We start from the raw sequence: 21,426 nt of genomic DNA, 5'->3' as shown, positions 1-21,426 counted from the left end.
ATTAACAGTGAGAGATATGCAAGACTGCTAATTACTAGGAACTTTTTTCCTGACTCCGGTGGAATTTGAAGTAAAGTAGAAGAAAAAAGTTCTTCAGGATTGATGGGTTTAATTTTCCATGATACGACCCTTGAGACAGAAGCCTTTTTATTGTTTTATATCTTTGCAGGTCTAGTTTTATTTTTTTAAGTAAGGCATAACGTCACATCTTCTATCTGGAAAAAGGCATTTATGGCACCAAGAACGTGATTCTGTAGATTATGCAGATAAACAACTTTTTTTTCTTTTGAAAATGGTGTTCATGATTACTATAAAACAATGAGACTCCTGACAAGAATTGTTTGGAAATAGAAAATATCCTTCTGACTTTCAAATGTAATTTAGATATGCTTTGAAATGCATTAAACATATTCTGAAATTAATGTTATAGTATCTTCTGTCAGAAGCCAACATTGTTTTAGGGAAAGTGGGGCAGGGTTGGGTTCATTTGAGTGTTTAACTTGTAGTTAAGCTCTTTAATATGAATGTTAAATAAGTCAATAGTTTTCAGGCAGTATGACTTAGAACAAACTTCAGGACTTATTTTTGTGGCTCTTATTAGATAGTTAACCTGAGACGTAAAAATTCTGAGATTTGTTGCTATCTTACAGTATATCTAGCTTTGTTCATGTTTCATGCAAAATCTAGAGGAGCATTAGGACAAAGATTTTTAGAAGTGTTCCAACAGCACTGTCCCTAAAAAGCTGATCAAGCACACAAGGCGTACAGGCATACTGGGAGGAATGTACTTGCCTGGAAAACTGCATTTCTGTAGTACAGGTAAGCATCACAAGGCATCGTTATGTTACTGAATCTTCATAGAAACAGAACAGTTTAGCTTGAAAAGTGTTTTTATTGTTTCACTGTATTTAAAAACATACATGTTGCTTTGTATGTGGGATGTACGGTAGACCATGTTCAATGGGATAAATTCAAAATTGAAGTTAGCCTGTGGGTTAGATGAGTTAAAGAGATCCTTTAGCTCAGTAATAGTCTATGATTAAATAAACAGCATTTGACTGAGCAACAATAACATTGTGCTTTAAGAGTGCAAGTTTCCCGTATCTTTATGTGATTGAGCAAGGTCTTCTGAGATAGAAGGTTGACAATGAGGTGAGCTGTCATGGTGGTAGTTGTGCTGACAGTGAAGTACATGTGTTTTGTTTTATACGAATGTACTGTGGGCTACATCTTGATAAAGACCAGGTCAAGGGCAGAACTGGCTTGTTTTCGGAATATGTTTGGGGAATCCAGAGAGACTGTTATACCTGCAGCAGTGCAGGAATGTACTCTTGGCAGCCATGCTGATGGGCTGTTCTGCTCACCAGACAGCCCCTGAGCCTGCTTTGCTTGTCTGCATGCTGCTGCTGGAGTGTGTGCATGTGGTAAAGTGCACGAGTGTCATAGGGACCAGGCTTCCTCCAGCAGCTCCCTTCTGTTGAATATCTGCATTCATCATCCAGCCTCAGAGGATGGATTTAGACAAGACTTGCTCCCTTCCTATTGCTCTGCCCTTCAAATGGGGAGGAGCCTCTTGATCACTGTTGAAATAAAGGGTACTTCTATATGGACTTATCCTCAGTATAGGTGATGACTGTGCTGTTTCTACTTTCTGCAGTTAGAGAACACGGCCTCGTGGTGACACTATTAGTGCCAAGCTGAAGGTCATGCAGCAGTCAGGATTGTTCCTGGATCACAGCTGTGCTGCAGACATTCTTTGCTTTTTCCCCATAATGGCTTCCTATTTGGTCTTCAGTATTTTTCTTTGAAACATGAATGAATAAGGTCAGAATAACCTGTTCTCCTCTTTTTTACGTGTTTGTGATGAGAAAAAATTGGTAACACTGTTTAGAGGCAGTTTAAGTTGCATCTCTTTTATTTCACTTCAGTTCATAAGGGAGTTATCAGAATCACATAACTGAGTTCAGTTGATTTATGATTAGGAGTTCAAGAGAAGCAAATGTATTTTCAAATTTCATGGGGACGTCTTGTCAGAGACTAATTCTAATCTACAAAATGATCATAAATGGAACTTAATGACTTTCCTGATTATCACCCTCAGATGCCATTATTTTGAAAATGGAATCAAGCAAGCGTCAAGTATGTATGACTGGGGTTCTCTGGCAGCAAGCACATGAGATCCGTGCTACCTGTTGGAGTTAGCACTAAGTAGATGTATTCATTTTCTCAATGAGTTGTTGCTGCCTTTGGTTGGGAAGAGCAGAGTGTGGGTGAATTTTCTTTCAATTTCTTAGTTTTACAAACAGCATTGATAAAAGACCCAAGTTTTCAGCTCGAAGTGAAGTGTAGAATGTTTTCTGTGAAATAACTTTTTTTATGTAGCTTCTATGTATTTGGTTGGATTGAAGCATTTTACATACCTTAAATGTAAGGTTTAGGCATTTAACAGAGCTGAACTGCCCAGAATAACGTGATTCTCTCAGCAGCACCAACTTGGGTGTTACTATTGACACAAATCTCGCAAGCTCTTCTCCCCCCTCTTTAATAATGTTTCTGCTGCATGAAAGCCAATGGGTTAAAATGCGCTGGTTATCCTACTTTCTGCTCACGAGGAGACATGCAATACCATGCTCTGGACTCGTGCATCAGCACACGGTGGGCAGTAATAGCTGTGTCAGATAGAGAACTGGTTTGCATGTTGGGCAATGGTTGGAATGGGCACAGAGCAGCACAGACTTGCCTCTGATTGCCATATGCTCTTTATTTTGGATAGCTAACCTAATCGAAGGTGATATGTTGTTCCATACAATTCTTCAAGAGAATTTATAGCTTCTGTTCATTATCATGACTCCAACTGTTACAGTTATTTTTGTGTTAATTAAAACTTCTCAGGAAACTGAACTATTATTTTTAAGTGCGAGTTGAGCAAACTGTATCCCGATTTATTCTTCTTAGTTTTCTGATATCCTTGGGCTTTCTGTGATTCAGTTCTTTACTCTGAAAGAAATCTATATTTAAGAAGCTTGTAATTTTTTTCCTATATAGAAGTTAACTTCATTGAAGTATACCATATTTTTGCAGAAACACTTGGTTTGGTGTAAGCATACCCTCCAGAACTGATGGGCACTGAAATACCAAAAGATTTCACAAGAATTAATGAAGTAATAGTTTTTATAGATTCTTGAACAGAGCTGCAAAAATCCTAACTTGAGCTGGGTTCATAGCACAGAATTGTATTCCTATTTAAAGTTAATAAATTGACAGTTCTCCATTGGAGAAGTTTGAATTTTCTGCAAACACAGAACAACGTCACTAACAGGTCAAGCACTGTTGACAGTCAAATGCTACTGCTCGTAATTAGTACACATTCTATAGCCTGAAACAGATTGATCCAAACTTTGCTGAATTGCCAATACATTGTCAGAGAAACTTAATAAGCTTGCATTAACGATTTGAGGACAAAAATCGTAGAATATGAGTACTTTTTAAAAGTGTGGGCTCTTTGAATCCACAGGAAATTAAGAAGAATTCTGGTTAAGATTTCACAGTGGAACAAATGGGAATTCTTTTTTGCCTTGTTCTCATCAAAGGTTGTGCAAAACATATGAGGTTTTCTGAAGTTGGTACTGTTTTGTTAGGCATATAATTTCAGCTTCAATTAACTTTCCTGCTTATTTTTTGTAGTGAGGGTCTTGTATTGCTCGTTTGAATTGTAGTTTGTGTGGGAAATGATGTCTGCTTTTTTTCTTTTGAGCAGCTCTGATCCTATAGCAGGCTTTGCGCTTTTCCAACACTAGCTGCTACAGACCTTTTATTTTGGCACCAAGCTAATAGGAAAGAGCGGAATAAACTTCTGACCTTGGGCTGGATTCTTCATCGCACCTTCTGCAGTTTTAAGCTAGTGGATTGCCAGCTGTTGTTGCTGCTGTAATGTCAAGAAAGCTGCTGCTTCCTACCTTCTGTAGGTGTTAAACTCACTAGGTTTGGTCAGTTGACCCGTGGTTTTTGCTGACCAGTAAGCTGTTTATCCACAAGCAGGAGAGCTCTAGCTGCTAGTTTTATGCTAAATCTACATAGTGATATAAACTGTTACCATAAGGACTGTACAGTAGATACAGTTGTCTCTTTGTATGAAATTCTACTACTCGAGACTTGTTACTAGTTCTCTCTGCATAATGGCTGGCAACTTTGCAGGTTTGGAGTTTCTCAGTCAGCAACTTTAAATATCTCCAGAAAATGTCTTACTTAAATTTTAACAATGCATGTTTTCTGGGTTCTAAATTATACTTAATACGCTAAGAAAGAATTATTTTCAAAAGTGTTTCTCTATTTGATCTTTGCTAAGCAATTTCATTGCATGTCAAATTGTTCTGATCTATGAAATGAGATGTGTGCTGATGAGATGAAATGAAGTAGCAGAGGCATTTTTATTTCCTGCTGCGAAGTGAGAGGGCATGGTTTATGTAGACCATCTGTCAGTAGTTCATGGATATTTTAACTGACACTTCCTGAATGGCTTTGATTACTTCCAAACCGGGTACCAGCTTCTGCTAGAATTGAAAATCTATAGAAAGCTGGTCTGAATCTGTGTCTGAAGAGACTGGAGTGTAGGCATCTCGGCTCAGAGGAATTACTGCTGATATGGTCCATCTCAAGGCCATCTAACTGCGTTGGGCCAGTAAGCAAATGACATCTTCCATTGCAGTTCATATAGAAGTGGAATCCAATTTAAGTTCTTTAAGTTTTTTAATATGAGAGTGGTGAGGTGCTGGAACAGCTGCCCAGAGAGGCTGTGGATGCCCCGTCCCCGTGTTCAAGGCCAGGTTGGATGGGGCCCTGGGCAGCCTGGTCTGGTATTAAATGAAGAGGTTGGTGGCCCTGCCTGTGGCAGGGGATTGGAGATTCATGATCCTTGAGGTCTCTTCCAACCTGGAATGTTCTATGATTCAATTTCTAAGACAGCAGGAGACCTTAAAGTGAGGCTGTGCTTCCCATGAGGAGTTCGTGTCTCAAAGCAAGGGCAAGCTGTCTATGAGGCTGTCTTGTCTCAAAGGAGTGGTGTTGGAGGATTCAGCAGATCTGCCCCAGATCCACTGTCGATGTTCTGTGACCCAGGACTCTAAAGACTGTCATTACCTATCGCGTTACCTATTGCATTGCTGGCAGTCTAGGCAGATTAGGGGCTTTCAGTCTTCCAGACTCAGAAGGCTTCAAGACTACAAGTTGTTTTTTTTCTTTTCTAAGCTGCTAAAGGAAGATTATGAACATGTATTTTGTGGTATTTTTGTCACTAGAAACACTCTCCATGGGAAGTCATGCATTAATAAATCCTTCTAGTTCTCCGTTTATTAAACCCATGTTAGATCTGAGATTGTTTTGTTTGTTAACTTTGTGCAGAGAGCAAATAGTGTCAAAGACTCCTTAACTTAAATCATGGGTATGGGAAAGCAAACTTAAATTTGCGTTTACTGTTTCATTAGTTCTGACCTACTCAACACAGTGCGTTTATAAGTTTCCTCTTCCTTTTTCTGTGCATGAGCTCTTTTTATTGTAGTAGTGAACAAAACAAAATGAGTACCTTACTGAACTACTGAGAGGCTTTGAGTATCCAGCAGAAGCAGTCTGACCCTCTGGATAAGCATTGGCTTGATGTGATCCAAGCTATGTAGGAGAGGAGTTTGTGATGTTAACTCATATATATTATTGGACAAGCACCTGATTTTCCTTACATACTTTAAAATTTGTCTAAAGTGTACATTAAAAATTTGTGTGGAAACTTGACATAAGTTTTTGAATCTGCAAGGCTGAACTGAATGAAAATCTTGTGTGATGTTTTTCATAATCATCAAATGATCCTCTGTAGTACTAGATGGGCTTGAAACATTTCAGGAATACTATTTATCTTGAATATATATGGCTCTATTTTTGTGTTAGGAATTATTTAAGAGAACAGAATGTAAAACACTTGAAAGTTTTGATAACAGAAGTCTACGTCTGTTGCTTCTGTTAAGTAGCTGGAAATGAAAACTTCCATTATTGAGCATGTAGTGTGTCTGAGCAGAGAAAAATGGGGAAAAAAAAATTAACAAATGTGTTATTCTACTTACTAATGAGTTTGCATCTTTCTTTAGTATTGACTCGCTTATTATTATAGTTGTTTTTAAAAATGCCACAAATGCCATGATAACATCTATATGTGTAATATATTTTAGTCCTTTCCTTATTGATTTTGGACATTTTTGTTATTTTACCTGTGTTCAGTCCTTTAAAACGTTTTTGAGAAGGACTTTTGAAGGACTTCTGTGAAGATGGTAATCTTGATCAGATGTAATGTAAAGCAAACGTCTCATTTTCTTTTAGTTTATCAACTATTGATGTGGCTTTCATCTATGCCTTAGCTTCATGAGGCTTTTGAATATGATATGAAAACACTTTCCATTTATTCAAAAGCTTTTTTGTCACTGATGAATGCCATACACAATGAAAGAATACATTCATTTATCATCTATAGTAAATAATTTATCACACAGCAGAGGTATACTGGTGGAAGAACCTAATCAAGTCTTTTCAGTTTTTGTTTGGTTAAATCCAGAATAGCAGCCAAGTAATTGCTCAGTTAGTTGGTAAATGAGTTTATTAGGTGATATTCTGAGGCAGTTCCTAATGCCTTGTGGTTTATGGATCAAAGTTTTTTAAGGAGAAAGGATGGTGCGGTGTAAACTAGGAAAGTGTGTGTTAAACTGTGTGTACTGAATTAAACTTGAACGATACAGAACAGAACTAACATCTTTCTTGAAAAAGTAAAAGAGAACTATAAATTACAGTTTTGAAATGCACTTCCAGAGTTGTTTCTGAAAGCTCCTGCTAAACTTTAGGTCACATCTACTGAAGTTAACCAACATTTGCAGACCCTTAACTTCAGAGTTAAGATTGGCACTCAGGACACATTTATGCAATACAGACTGTAAGTTTCATTTTTTTTTTTATCAGTAATAGAAGGTAACAAAAGATAAAAATTGAAAAATTGTAATGATTAAAATGAAAAACATTAAGCTGATCCAAATTTCTCTTTTTGAAATTTTCTTTTCCTGATGTTGGTGCTTGGTTATATTTCAAGTAGTATATTTATGATCTGAACTTGTGTTGCCTGTTGGGGTTGCCGGTCTAGCCCAGAGTGAGAAAGTAGTGTAAGCAATGTTCATGTGGATTTAGAAGCGTAAGTGAGCTTTTGTTGAGCATTAGTTCTTGTTGACCTCGTAACATTTGATTTTTACTAACAAATAGCTCTAAGAAGTTAAGCTGATACTAAGTTTATATTTTTTATTTGGTATAAGCAATGAAATTTCTCCTGGAACCATAGTTTAAACAGATGGAGCATAAGGTGAGTATGACCTTGGCCTTGTCAACTGTGACTGCATAATCTTGTTTATATCTTCCAGCTCCATTCTAAATTTCATCAAGAGTACTAGAAGCAGCACAGTGCTTTAAAAAGTTTTTTTTTTTTGCATTTTCTATCAATTAGTTTCAGTTTCATATGCAAGTTCTGCATCCATTGCTCCTTTCATCTTCATTGGAATTGTTCAATAGCTAAATATTTGGCAGTGCTCCAGAACGGTTCTTAGATTTCCTTAGCAAATGGATTATTTTTTGGCTTGTAAATGGTGGGCAGTCTTGGCCACTGTTTATTTTGGATGGCTGTTTCTGCCTAGATCTGTCTGTGGTGCGTATTTCTGTCCGTATCTTTTGTAGCAGAGTAATGTAGCGGTCCTATCAGATTTGAATTTTTCTCCAACATAGCAGACAAGCACTCTGTATGGATGGAAAGAGAAAGATTTTATTTCTGCAGATTTTGGAATAAGCCAGATGACCTTAGGATGTCTGTTTTCTAGTCATGTCAGCATGTTCTGGTTGATCTCCAGCTGAAGGAAAACAAAGAATTTGAAAACTAGAATTTTTTGTTGTTTTGTGGTGGGGAATGATGTTTGGAGGACAAAAGAGGAAGTCATCTCCTGAAATCAGTGAATTCAGCTTAGCTCGAACCTGAATAGTGGAGCAGCATGAGTAGGCTTCTGTAAATCTATGTGCATAACTATACAGTCTTTGAAATGTGACTACAACAAAAAACAACTACAGAACTGTTTCTCGTACTTGAATCCGTTCACTGAAACTAAATTGCAGTCATTTGCTAAGTTGACTCTTCAAACTGCGCTGTGTATATTATTTGACTTGTACCTAGATGTGTCCTATGGGGGAAAAAAAAAAAAAAAGGGAAAAAATATTTCTGAGGAGTTTACAACGAGGGGAAATGGCCTCAAGTTGCACCAAGGTAAGTTTAGGTTGGACGTTAGGAAACATTTCTTTACAGAAAGGGTGGCTAAACATTGGAATAGGCTCCCCAGGGAGGTGGTTGAGTCACTGTCCCTGTATGTGTTTAAGAGCCGTTTCTATGTGGTGCTCGGAGATACGATTTAGCAAAGGGTTACTAGAGTTACGGTACTGTGGTTAGGCTGCGGTTGGACTTGATAATCCTTGAGGACCCTTCCAACCAGAGTAATTGTAGGATTTAGGATTCTGTGATTCTAAGGAGACAAGAGAAACAGAGAAACTATGCTGCTTTTTCCCCACCGAGACAGCGAGCCCTTCTTGCTAAGCTCTGCCCCTTCACTTCTTGGTGAAAAATACCCAGGATAGCATTTGCTTTGCTTGCACTGCTATCAAACACCAGCACGGTCACAGCTACAGCACTGATCAGTGGCAACACCAAATCCATTCCATTGGTGCTTCAACCAATCGTTTATTTGTCACCGCCTGTGAAAATGTCCCAGAGAAAGTCCTTGGACTCGGGCAGGCAAATGCCAACAACAGGAACGCCACAACAAGCGGACAGCAAACCTCCCCCTCCCTGTCTGCGCCCTTGGTGATGGCACTGCAGAGTCACAGTCAGCCCATGAGCTCACAATGGGCCGGATGCCTATAAATACCCAGCGGGCCCAGCCCGCCTTGAGTCTTGCTGGCGACTCTCGAGGTGTGAGCGTCTTCCTGTGGGAGCACGAGACACTGAGACTTTGCCAGTGCGTGAGACAGAGGAGTCTTGCGAGCGATTTGCGAGTGGAGGCGCAGAGGCTGCCGACTGCTCCGCAAGAGGCAGCCTCCAGCGAATCCATCCTTGGGGCTCCGAATCCATCCTTGGAGCCCCACAGCGCCAGGGCAGCCGCAGCCATGAGCCAGGAGGCGGCTCCCAACCGCAGGCGCAAGCCGTGGGTCTGGCCGGTGGAGGCCCGCGAGGACCGGTGCGCCATCTGCCTGGACCGGGTCACGGACACCGTCCGCGCTCTGCCCTGCAGGCACATCTTCTGCAGGGAGTGCATCGAGCAGTGGACGGCCAACAGCCCCAGCTGCCCCCTGTGCCGCCAGAGAATATTGGCCAAGCAGTGCCTGGACTGGCGCCCCTCGGCTCGGCCCCCGACCTGCTCGCCCCAGGGAAAGCTGCAGCGCACCAGGGAGCGGCGGGAGGCAAGATCTGCCCGGCGCTCCCGCAGCGTCCCACCACGGAGCCCGCCGCGCAGCTGCTCCAGGTCGCCCCGCCGGCTGGTGCGCAGCTCCTCCTGGCACGGGGAGCTCAACCAGCGCAGCCGCTTTGAGGAGCTGCCGCGGCAGGACGAGGACCGCGAGTGGCTGAGGCGGGTGGCACGGGAGCGGCAGATGGGTGCCGGAGAGCACGCGCGGCACCCCGGCGGGCCCCACTTGTGAGCAGGCGGCCCAACCTCCACTGGGAACGGCACAGGGACGGAGAGCGCAGGCGGGGAAGAGGCTGAGGCACCGCACGGCTCTTCTGCCTCAGCTCTCGCCATCACTTCCCTGCCCTGCTGGAGAAGACCACCGGCAGCTCCAGCTCATCCTTCCGCCCCCGCTGATCGACTGAGGTCAGCCCACAGTGCCCACATTTGGGGCTGCCGCTACCAGAGACCCAGGCACTGCACGGAGCCCAGCAAACGGCGGCCAAGTGCTGGACAAACAGAACATCTCTGCTACGAGGACGGCGCTGGGATGGCCCTCCTGGAGGCCACAGAGGGCGCAGGGGGATCTGGGCATAAACGTTCAAATAAACATCCACACACCCTAAAATGAGCAGTTGTTGCATCTATTTCTTTCTAGAAGCTAAACCATAAGCCTGGAATCCCAGTGCAAAACAGGGACGGGGAATGAGGAAGAGGTCGGCTGGAGAAACCAGCCGGTGACTTCCAGAACCCTGAGAGCCCGAGCTCTGTGACTGCGTGGCAGCACGCACCTGAGGGGCAGAGGGCTTAAATGGCACCATGGGTACCATACTGAAGTCAGAGCAGGTGAGGTGTGCCCGCAGCACACAGACAGCAGCCCCTCAGAAGCAAGACAGTTGTGTCAGTCAGGAGAGTGCTGACATGGCTTGTGTTCCTCCCAGAAAACAGGCTGAGGTGCTACTGTAAGCCATAACCTGGATGTACACAGTAAGCATTGAATCCAATACAACGAGCACGAGGCCTGGCACCTGGTTTCCTTGGGCAACCAAGAAAAAACTTGGACATGATGTTACTGCGACCTCTTTTTAATCATCCATGAAATGGAAAGAAAACCACCTAGAGAAAGGAGAGAAATGGTAATTTGTTACTTTCTGTGTGACCTTGAGCAAGGCATTTAAATCAAATCCACATAACTCCTTTTTAAATGCTAAAAGCCTCATTTATTTCAGTGGTTAATACAGAGGATTTAGAGAATTCCAGTTTTACTAAAGTATCCCCATTTTGCTTCTCCAAGGCTAAAGGAACCTGAAAGACCGAAGTCAACAAATTAGTTGAAAGTTGTATTATCTAAGTCTAGGCAATGACATGGGTTTTTGTAGGTATGACCTTTAAATCTTTATGCCATTTTCAGCAAGTGCATAATAGTACTTCGTTTTTTAGAGAGCTGCACTGACAGTTTCCAGCCTGATAAATACAATGATTTTTAGAAAGTCTTATTCAATTTCCCTATTGAAGTTAGAATTTTTTTACTAGCCTGACTTTGGGGCAAATGATATAGGAAAACTTTTTCACTCTTGTCTGGATACCTATTCAGTATAATTTCCTTCATGGTTACTTGCTCTACTTACTTTTAATAATTGCAAGATTTTTAAAGAAAATTGACAGAATGGTGATTTTTTTCCAAAGTTCTTAATGTCTGTTCTTTGAGACTTATATGATCTATTTTCACAGAAGTAAAAAATTTTTAATAAAAAAAGCAAGAGGAAAAACAGATACATGCTTTGACTTAATCACAAAATAAATTACAAGGTTGTTTGGTTTGGGGCTTTGTTTGTTTGTTTGTTTTTGGAAAGTTCAAATGTGTACATGAAACCTTTACTATACAGAAAGTTTCATTTCTGCAGCGTTGTAGATTTTACGTACAAAAAATTCTCAAGAACGCAGTTGGACACTTAAAAGTTGGAAGCAGGGAACTGAATTTGTGTTGCTGCTGTAGGTGTGAACGTGCAACTTCAGTCCATAGCAGGAATGGAAAAAGCATATCTTAGTGCAAAACATCAGTAGTAAGAAAGAATACTTCAAATGCATAATGCTTTTCGTGTGTAAACCATGCTTGCTTTTCCACTAGTGGAAACCCCTGAGAAAAAACTGCCGTTTTATAAGATAGTTTTAAAATCCAGCATTTTTGTTGTGGGAAGACATTAAGCTTTATTCAGATGCATATGCTAGGGTGTTAAATAGGTGAAAAGAATTAATGAAATGCCACTTAGCTGTGTTGCAATTACAGGCTGTTGTAACTGGTTTTGTATTAGGTGCTGCCACCCTTCCTCCTCCTCTTTCCTTCTGTGCCTCTTGCACATGTTACTGAGACCTGACCACTGGCAGCCTCAGCTCCAACAGCCTAGCTTTGCAATTAAGAAAAGCCATGGCTTTTCCTTTAACAGATTGCTTGTAAGTTAGTACACGAATCTTTTATGAAACAGTTTGGAAAGGTCATAGTATCTTCGAAAAGTCTTTCCATTGTGAAACTACAGAAACAGATTAGCAAAGAGAAAAATGTCATCTCTCTCAGCAGTGCTCCCTGTCTGCAGCAATTTCTGGGAGAAGTCTGCAGTAATGCTTAGTTCATTTTGAATTAAAACATTCCTTCTGCTATTATATTTTAGTACCAACACTGATGGGTGTAAATAATACCTTATAAAACTATTAACTTTCCAAGATTAATACAGAACTATTTTACTTGTTTGTATGTGATTAGAGGTGTCTCAGAAGCAGAGGTGTCTTTTTTCACTCTATTGAATTCTTTATTTTTCATTATCATTATTTTTCCCCATGTTTTTTGTGATTAAATGGAATTTTTTTTTTTTTTTTTTTTTTTTTTTTTCAGGAATAATACAAGGACGTAGCATGTATAGGGTGGCCAGACCCAGTTGATTTGTGTTTGTAGTCAAGTGAGCAGACCAGCTTTGCTGGCTTGATCTCCTTCCATGATATCCCACGTGAGTCTTCAGCATTTAGCAAAGTGTTTGATGCTGTTTTCCATAGCATTCTCTTGGACAGGCTGGCTGCTTATGGCTGGATTGGGAATACTGTTGGTGGGTTGAGGAATGTCAGAGTTGTTGTGGATGGTGTTGGATGTGATTGGCAGCTGGCAACATGGTCTTCCATGGAGCTTGAGGTTAGGACTGGCTGTGTTTGAGATTGTGTTGGTAGTTTTGGTGGGCAGTGGTCTGAGCGTACGCTCGGTGGGTATGTGACGACTGCCAGGTTGGGCAGGAGTATTGATCTGCTTGGGGTTGAAGAGCTGTTTGGAGGGATCCATTGGGCAGGGTCAGAGGGTCACAGTTGTGTGGTGTGGAGAGGATCAGCTGTCTGGAGATTTAGGGTAGGAAAGACCACAGTAATCAAATAGGAAGCATTGCTTTTGAAGCAATCCTCATACAAATTTCTGTTGTTTATCTTGAAGGTCATTACATCTGGAAGCAGAGAAGCCAAACTTCAGCCTGCTTGCACAAGAGAGAAATTATTTTTCATTGTTTGTAGCATATTCCACACATGGCTCTGATACAACCCAATGGCCCAAGGAAAGTCACGGCTTGCAATATATATTTGTTACATAACTGACACTCTAATCCAGGATAGAGTGTGTTGTATGCTGTGTGTGTGAATCAGTACGTGATCAAGATTTATTGACCACTCGAACACTTCTTTATTATGATTTCTGATTTCTCACTCAGAGAATAAACAAAAGATGCAGTTGTGTGTGGTTTCGAGCCGTTTGTATTTTGGTACAGTGGCTATTAACTGGCGTGATGAGAAAATAATTTCTTTGCTTTTTGATTTCTAAGTGAAAATGCGCTTAAGTAGAGGAAGGACCAAAACACCTTACCTTGAGGAGTGAGAAATGTGTTACTGTATGTAGCTTTCCACAGAAAGGAGGTTGTGAGTGACTACATAAGTGCAACGCACAGTAAAGCTTGTCTTGATAACTTAAAAAAACACCATCTTTGAGAAATTACGTTACCAAGTGCAAGATGTGTAGAACACAACATTAAGTAATCCTGTCTGAATTTAGCAGCATGTTCTGTATTTCAGGATTTTTAGCAGCTTCATATTTGCTTTACATAGGATTTTTTTCGTACCACTTCTAAATTGTAACAATTATTGTTAATTTTGGTCTGAAGCATAGATACGTAAAATTGTTTTGGTGAAAATCAGAGTGAAGAATAGTGGATTCCTTACTCAGATTTAATTTGCTATTAAACTGTAATTCTGTTTATGGAGACTTTCACCATGGTCTACACTTGTGCATATGCCTAAGCTTGTTAATAGAACACAGCACTAAGGATCTACGTGTGTTCTGTTACTGAGTTGGAGTTCACACTGCAGTTCCAGCTCATAGCTGAAAGTGGCAATCTCACGTGCAGGTCAGAGCTTTCACTTGACTGTGAGCAATATCTCATCCTACTATTGCTTTCTTTCTTCTCTGAAGGCATTGCTAATAAACCCTTGCTTGTCGTATAATGAAGTGATCATTTGTACAGTCAGCTGTATCTAAGTATTTATCAAGATTCTCCTGATTGCTCACAGATATTATTTTTAATACAGCCATAAATATAAATGCAATGATTTGCACTGTGTGGCAATGTTTAATGACTTCAATTGGACTTTCCTATATACTTATGAATGTGACAAAAAGCATGTAATTGCAGTATAGTTGTAAGAGGGGTTTTCTTTGTTTTGTTGTTTTGGGTTTTTTTTGTTTGTTTTTCCTTCAGAGGTGTGATGCCAATTAACAGCATGTTGACTTAACCGGTGCCGTGAGTACAACCATCACATTTCCCATTTAGAATGGATGGCTGATACTTCAGAGGAGATTATAGGGTTTTGCCACAACATCAGCTTTTATTGTATTTCAATGTTATAACTATCAAATGTATATTTTAAAAGGCTTCAATTTCACAAAACTGCTTTACAAAGATATGAAATTTGTGATGTTGACAAAGCAGTTATTCTTAGTACTTGTTGTTGTCTTACAGATTTCAAAAATCATTTGATAATGAAGCTAGGGAACTTAGTTTTTATTTTTATTGAAACGTTGTTTAAAACACAAGTATGGCTATAGTAGTTTGCTTAGTGTAGCATTACATTTTTATATTAAAGTATCTTATTTATTCCTTATCAGCCACCTCTGTATTCAATTTTGAAAATAACAAAAATAAGTGCTTGTTTTGGCATGTTCATCCAAGTGTGCAGGTAAGTGAAAATGCTACTTTAGACTCATCCAAGTCAGTCAACCAGTTGATTACCATATGCTTCAGTTTCACACTGAAGTAGCAACAGTGTATGTAGGATATAGTCAAGGTAGAAATAACAGTTTGATGAGACAGCCAATTCATTTTTAAGAGAAGAAACACAGCACCATTGTTATTTCCACACTGCGTAGCATAGTAGCAGCAGTGCACAGTCGGGTTCCAGAGATGCTGAGTTTTACAAGGCAGGAGGTGTACGATGAGAAGACTGTGATACATTCTGTTCCAACCCGCTGCTCTTACAAAGTTAGGAAGTGAAAGCCATGGAAGTACATCTAACTTGATCCTATACCTGGGCAATACTTTACCAGTTAGAGGGGTCTTATACCATGCCATTTTCAAGGCCATCAACTTTATATGCATCTGGAGTATTTGCAACTGGTAAACTGTAACTCTTAAAAACAGCATTCAGTGGAAATGAGAATATTCAAAGCCCAACGTGCCAGATAGAACAAATATTTTCCTGAAGTAAAAGACTTATGTTTGGCCCCTGGCAGTTGGTAGGATTGGAATAGTGACATGGAGTTTGTTGCATGCCCTGGCAGCAAACTCTTTTCCTTCAACTCTGGCATGAGCAATTAATTAACCAGGGCTGACTGGTAGCTGGAATAAATGGTACAGATTCTTACGCGGCTGTGAAATGAGATAGCAAAGTTTGTTATAAAAGGTGTGGAATAATATGGAAGGAAGGCAGTAGACTCCTGTCTTTGCTGGCCTTGATGACTGTTGGAGGAGAATGAAAGGGCTAACCCTGCTGGTACGAGGGTACTGATAGCATTGTTCAGCATTGCCCTGCCTGGTAGTGTGCATCATGCTAATATGTGTTAAGTTCAGCTCCTGTAGGTGGTTACTGCTCTGTGAGTGCTGCATTGGACTAGGTGATGAATGATCTGTATGACTTGCAAACCAACAGTTCGGTTGCAAGTCTGAATAGGGTGGTAAGTGAGACTGGCACAAATGTCTGTTAAAATGTTAATAGAAAATGCTAGCGCAAAGAAAAGAATATCGCCACCCTTGAATGCTGTTCTATAGCTTGGAAATGAGCACTACCAAACCTCCACAAGAATGTGAAGATGAGTTTCTGTTCCATGTGAGGCAACGTCAGGTATTTCATAATTGGATGCAAAGAAGTGCATGCAGTGGTGTCTGAGTTTATGAGACTCAATTGAGTTTTTTGACTAATGGACATCTTTTAATTGAATATATTGTATGGAAAATAAAAAAGACAAAAAAAAATCTTCAGAGCATTTTTTCCTTGAGTGGTAAATTGTGACCACTGCCATAGGATCTGAATTTGTTTTTTACAGTCTATTTTACAGATAAATAATTATCAATGAAAAACTGATCTCCAAAGTAAGGGAAGAAAGCAAAAAAAGCCTTTCCCTTTTTAAGGGAAAAAGGCTAAAAGCAAGATTTGACGTAATATCAATATTTTTAAATCTTCCTCTTAGTGTAGGTTGTTGGGTCTGATGGGAATTGTTATAGTTTTTAGATTTCTTCACAAATACGCTTTCTAATCCCTGTATCAATTATGGTGAAGATGCTCTTTTCAGGTATTAATTTATTAACTGAAAAGCATTTAAAAGGTGACTTTCAGAGGAAGACTGAGTAGAAAGGTGAAGGAATAGATAACTTCTGTTCCTGACATTATCACAGAATTCAAGTTACAGTTGTCAGTCCTAATGAAGATACTGATTCTGATTTGAGCATATTGTTTGGGTGATGCTCAGGAACTTGGTGAGATACGGAGTCCCTGTTGCTATCGTTCATAATTAAACAGTCCATCACTTTTCTTTGTGAAAAGGCTTAGTGAATAAATAAAGGCCTGATTTCAGTATGCTTATTTGAAATGAAAGGGGTTGTTCTGAGAACAGCCCAAATGCATTAAATGGAGTTTTTTAAAGTAAGAATTCAAGATAAATAATGGTATTAGAATTCTAGTCAAAGCAAATTAGATTTTATTAAGACAGTGGGATATTCTGGTTTATACGATTGGAAATGTATTTCTGTGGATATCTAAGGAAGTTCACTTAGGAGCAATGCCTGATATTGTCTTTCAAGCCTAAACATATTATCTTTTAAATACAGTTGGAATTTGTCTTAAAATAAATGGCTGGATAAGAGTTCACTACTTATTCAAACATCCAAAGATGAATGCGTTGCAAATCTCATGGCTTTGCGCAGTACAGAAATTTTATAAAGCTTTGTTTCATCTAATGAGTTTATTTTATCTGTGAATGTCTATTTGAGTGAAGATGATTCTTTTGCTGTTTAACTGATGTTTAATTTAATATTTAAAAGAAGAGTTGCACTTAACTGACATTTCTTTTGATAGTTTCTACAATAACCAGAAATAATTGCGGGGAAATCCTTAAAATAATGATTATTTTGTGTAGTCCTTGTCTGTTTCAGAAACTTGCTTCTATAATAATTCAGATAACTCTAAATATGCACGTCTCTCACAGCATTGACAGGGAAAAAATCAGTTGATTTTCTACCTTGAAATTAACCTTTTACTATCGCATGCGTATGTTTGTCATTTATCCCCTTTTTCTCAGGTGCAAAGAGGGCTACCAAGGAGTCCGCTGTGACCAATTTTTGCCGAAAACCGACTCCATCTTGTCAGATCCAAGTACGTCAAATGTTTTTCTTACATATTTATTCTGTTCTGGAGGCTGTTCTTGCCACGCGAGATGACCCTTTGCCTATTGTCACAAAAATGTATTATGGACCCTCGTAGGTGCATGTAGGGATTTGTATTGCGTTTGTTGATTAAAACAGAAGAACACATCCCCCAGTCTCTGTGCTAATAAAGCATGTTGCACTGCAGCAGAACAGGCCATTAGGAAACTTGATTCCTTAAGATTTGGATTAGTGCTATTCCTGTTTGAAGACAGAATATTCATGGTTCTCCACTTTTGACTTGAACAAGTAAAACTACATGATATAAAAACAGATGAGTTCAGTCTGCGGAGTGGTCCCCTCAAAGAAGGGGAGAAATGCTTGTTGTCCAGAACCTCAGAGATAATGTCTACACAGTATCTTTTTTATTATTTACTACTTTTCCTTCAATTTACACAAAACCATATTTTTCATTATGAGTGACCTTGCTCTGTGTTTACAGAGTAAAGATGTGCTGCTTTCAGTTATTAATGTGGAACAGAACTTTCTGTCACCTGTAAGTTTGTGCTAGAACACCTGTGCGTATGTTCTGCTCCTCTCTCCCACTTCATAAATTCTATTGACTGTTAAAAATATGTGAAAAAAATATTAGCCGAGATAAAATTTTTGGAAGAAAATCCATTTACTGATGAACACAATTCGTATTAATTTTTCAGGTGAAGTGACATGCTGCAAAGGGTCATATCCAATATGTCATTTTTATTCTTATTTCTAGAAACTGTAATGTATTTAAGTCTTCTGCTTTTGGGGTACACTTTAAAATGTCGTTTGGATTGTTTTGTCTGTGCTTTTTGAAGAACAATGCTTGTTTTTCTGTTTTTTTTGTGCTTTCTCTTTATTTTCTTGTTCGTTTTTATGTGAAAGCCTGTTGCCAAAGATACCTGTTGTTTTGTACTTCTGTGTGTTATATAGCTCCCATTATAGTTGGCTTTGCATCTGGTTTTGCTTTTCCTTTTGCTTGACCTTTAACTGTGAAGTGCAGAGTCTATAATGAATAGGCAGATATTTGTCTCTGCCAAGTCTTGTGTGAATGTGTAAACATAGCGGTTGTATATACTCAAGCAAAAAGTACTTTGCATCCCAAAAGTAGGGGAAAGGAAACTGAACAAGTGAGGGGACTTAGTGGTACCTACCTGACTGTTTTTAACCATGGACTTTGCTGATATTCTCTCAAGGGCAGAGGTGTACAGTATTTCACTACAATTTATTTAGGTGATACACAAAGCCCAGAAAAAGACCCCTGTATTAAGATGCGTCTAACAAGGCCAAAAACACTGCAGGATTTGCATGCTGCTGGTAGTACTTTTGTTTTTAATTTGCAGCATTCTTCTAGTTGCACAAATTTGTTTGTCTTAACATGGGAGACAGTCCGTTTCGTTTCTGTGTTTCCATAAAATCGTAAAATTATTCAGCTACCTGTTTCTGCCCAGTATGAAGCTAAAATTCTACTGAAATGCCCTTTTTTTATTTTTTAGTTTTATTCATTAAGGTTATATTTAGAAATACATTATTAAGGTTCTCTAAGAACAGGAGACCTTGACTATGCTGACATAGGTCTGGATGCTCCTATGGGCCAATAAGTTCTCTTCTGCCAAAATAAAGAAGGTAAATGTGAGTTAGGTATTTTCCAAGTCGGTTTTGAAATGTACCTTGTATTTAATCCTCATTTTCATTCAAAAGAGAAAAAATTGCAGCTCAGCCCCATTTCTGTGTTCAGAGTATTGGTATGTATACGCATCTGTACTTGTTCTATGCATAACTCTTGTGAAAGACAGATTTTACTCATTTTCCATTGCAACTGGACAGTGATAACATCAGTATTCTATTCAAGAGTTAAATCAGTCAAGTATTTATCTCTCTTCTAGTGAGAAGAAAATAATATCACATTGAAAATTAGTTTTCAGTATCAGTAATAATTACAGTTTGCGTAATCTGAAGACTGTAAAATGTAGTTGACACTCTTTTGGCAGTCATGTGCAACACGAACATTTCCAAAGGCTCTGGTGTTGTTTCACAAAAATTTAGTTTTGCAGTTGAATGTTTGTTCAGATCAGGAGAATAACTGCTAAAGGATGCTAAATGCTGAATTGAGAGGTGGCTTCTGAAAGCAGCCATTTCTTCAAACACAAGGCTCAGTTCCAAAAGCTGGACACTTAAATGAGTGCTCTTGTGTTGGGACAGCACAAAGCCAACACTGGTATCAGTCAAGTTTTATAAGCAAGTCTAGCTCACGAGTCTTGTAGGTATTACCTGGGGTTTTGGTTTTTTTGTAGTAGTAGTAGTTTTCTAAACTCCCATGGTACATATGATATTAATTATCTTCTCTGAAGATTGAATGTATGGAAGGTTGAAGCTATATGTTTTTAACCTTTCCTTGCCTGTGATAGTGCAAGTTAAGTTTTCAGAACATTCATTTGTTACTAAATGGGAAGTAAATCTGAGCCACACTCAGAAAATAACTATCAAATCAAATTTATCATTATAATATTTATTTTTCTGCTCAACAGTGTATTTTTGTAACAGCCTTCTAAGACAAACCTACCTTGTTCTATGTGGCTTCTGTCTGTATTTGCACAATGTGATATGGCTCTGCAGTGCTTTCCTTTCAGTACCAAGTCAAACGCAGCCTCTTACCTCACTTAATGGCTATCTTAGGCACATCTTCACTGTACTGCACAGATAAGGTTCAATTCATGTAATAGTTTATATGGGTTATACGCTGTATCATGTGCATTTTGCCTAGTTAGCCCAAACAGCTGCTATATTTAAGATGCTTTTGTTGGGAAACCTCTTGAAATCACTGATGGTTTCAGAGTTCACTAAGCAATTTCAGTAACTCAGGGAGGAGTACGAACCTTCTTGCAGTCATATCTGCCACCTGCTACCTATTTTCAGGTCAAATTTAGGATCAAACTGATAAGAAATGAGATGTAAGATGGAAAGGCAGCAATGCCGAAACATGGCAAATGCAAGACCTTCTAGTGGACCTTCTTCAGTCATGGGAAACATCACAGGTGCTGTTTGCTCTTTCACTTCATTTAATTTCTCTGCTGTTAGCTAGTTTTTCTGAATGTAAGTGAAAGAGCAAAAATTAATTGAATTTACATATAAAAGCAAAATATATTGGTTAACCTTGGAACATGTGTGAAACCTCCTTAGGGCATGGGAGCAGCAAGAAGCCTAAAAAAATTACTGATGTTGCCAAAAAGGGAAAAGGGCTGCCTGCATGACATGCACATGACAGCACAACTCATGCTCAAAGTCACTGTCACGAGGAGGGAAGCCGTCAGTCTTCGTAACACAGGGCAATGTAAGCCTATTAATTATTATTCAGTCTTCCCCTCCCCCATGTATGGAGGAAGGGCTAACGTGAGATAGCACTCACATGCTGAAATGAAAGGAATATATTTGAAATATTGCTTCAGCTTTCTCCATTTGACCTAACTCCTCTTACACGTGTGGTTCATGGCGATGGTTACCACTTAGATTTTCAACATTATAAATGAAGCTTTTGTATAACTTCTACATACAAGTCATTCTTCAGGCATGTGTAGTCCTGTGCTTATCTGTAGGATTGGAAACTTCTATGCAGCCTAAATTGTACAAATGTACTCACATACTATGCTTTATAGTGTTCTGGAGTAGAGCTGCCTGGCCCAAGGAGTCTTGAAAGGTAAGTGTACCTAGGCTGCAGATATTCCATTTAATTAATTTTTACACTGAGGCGAAATGTAACCTCTGCAGCTTTAGCTTCTCTGCGAATCTGTTCCAAAGTGTAGAGGAAAGCAATCAAGAAAGCCATTTGTCATATAGGCATTATTTGGTGGTGGATTTTTTTTTTCCCACCAAATTCTGTTGAACTCACTTCTCAAGTAATTTATCCCTAACAGTTTCAAAAGCTTCTTTGCCATGCAAAGGAAAATGTATTTCAGTTT

General features: G+C 39.4%; 1 protein-coding gene across 1 annotated transcript in view; it reads left to right on the top strand.

Annotated features, from left to right (window-relative positions):
- Positions 1–21,426, top strand: part of NRG3 (neuregulin 3) — a 377,348-nt gene that overhangs the window by 252,509 nt on the left and 103,413 nt on the right. The window contains exon 3 of the mRNA XM_052677569.1: positions 17,368–17,441. Within this exon, the coding sequence (XP_052533529.1) occupies positions 17,368–17,441 (74 nt within the window). The remainder of the gene's footprint in view (positions 1–17,367; positions 17,442–21,426) is intronic.

The sequence above is a fragment of the Tympanuchus pallidicinctus genome, unplaced genomic scaffold (assembly GCF_026119805.1).
Source record: "Tympanuchus pallidicinctus isolate F22 unplaced genomic scaffold, pur_lepc_1.0 scaffold16, whole genome shotgun sequence".
Taxonomy (NCBI): Eukaryota; Metazoa; Chordata; class Aves; order Galliformes; family Phasianidae; genus Tympanuchus; species Tympanuchus pallidicinctus.
Note: the sequence above shows the minus strand (reverse complement) of the source record. Positions and strands in the feature narration are given on the sequence as shown.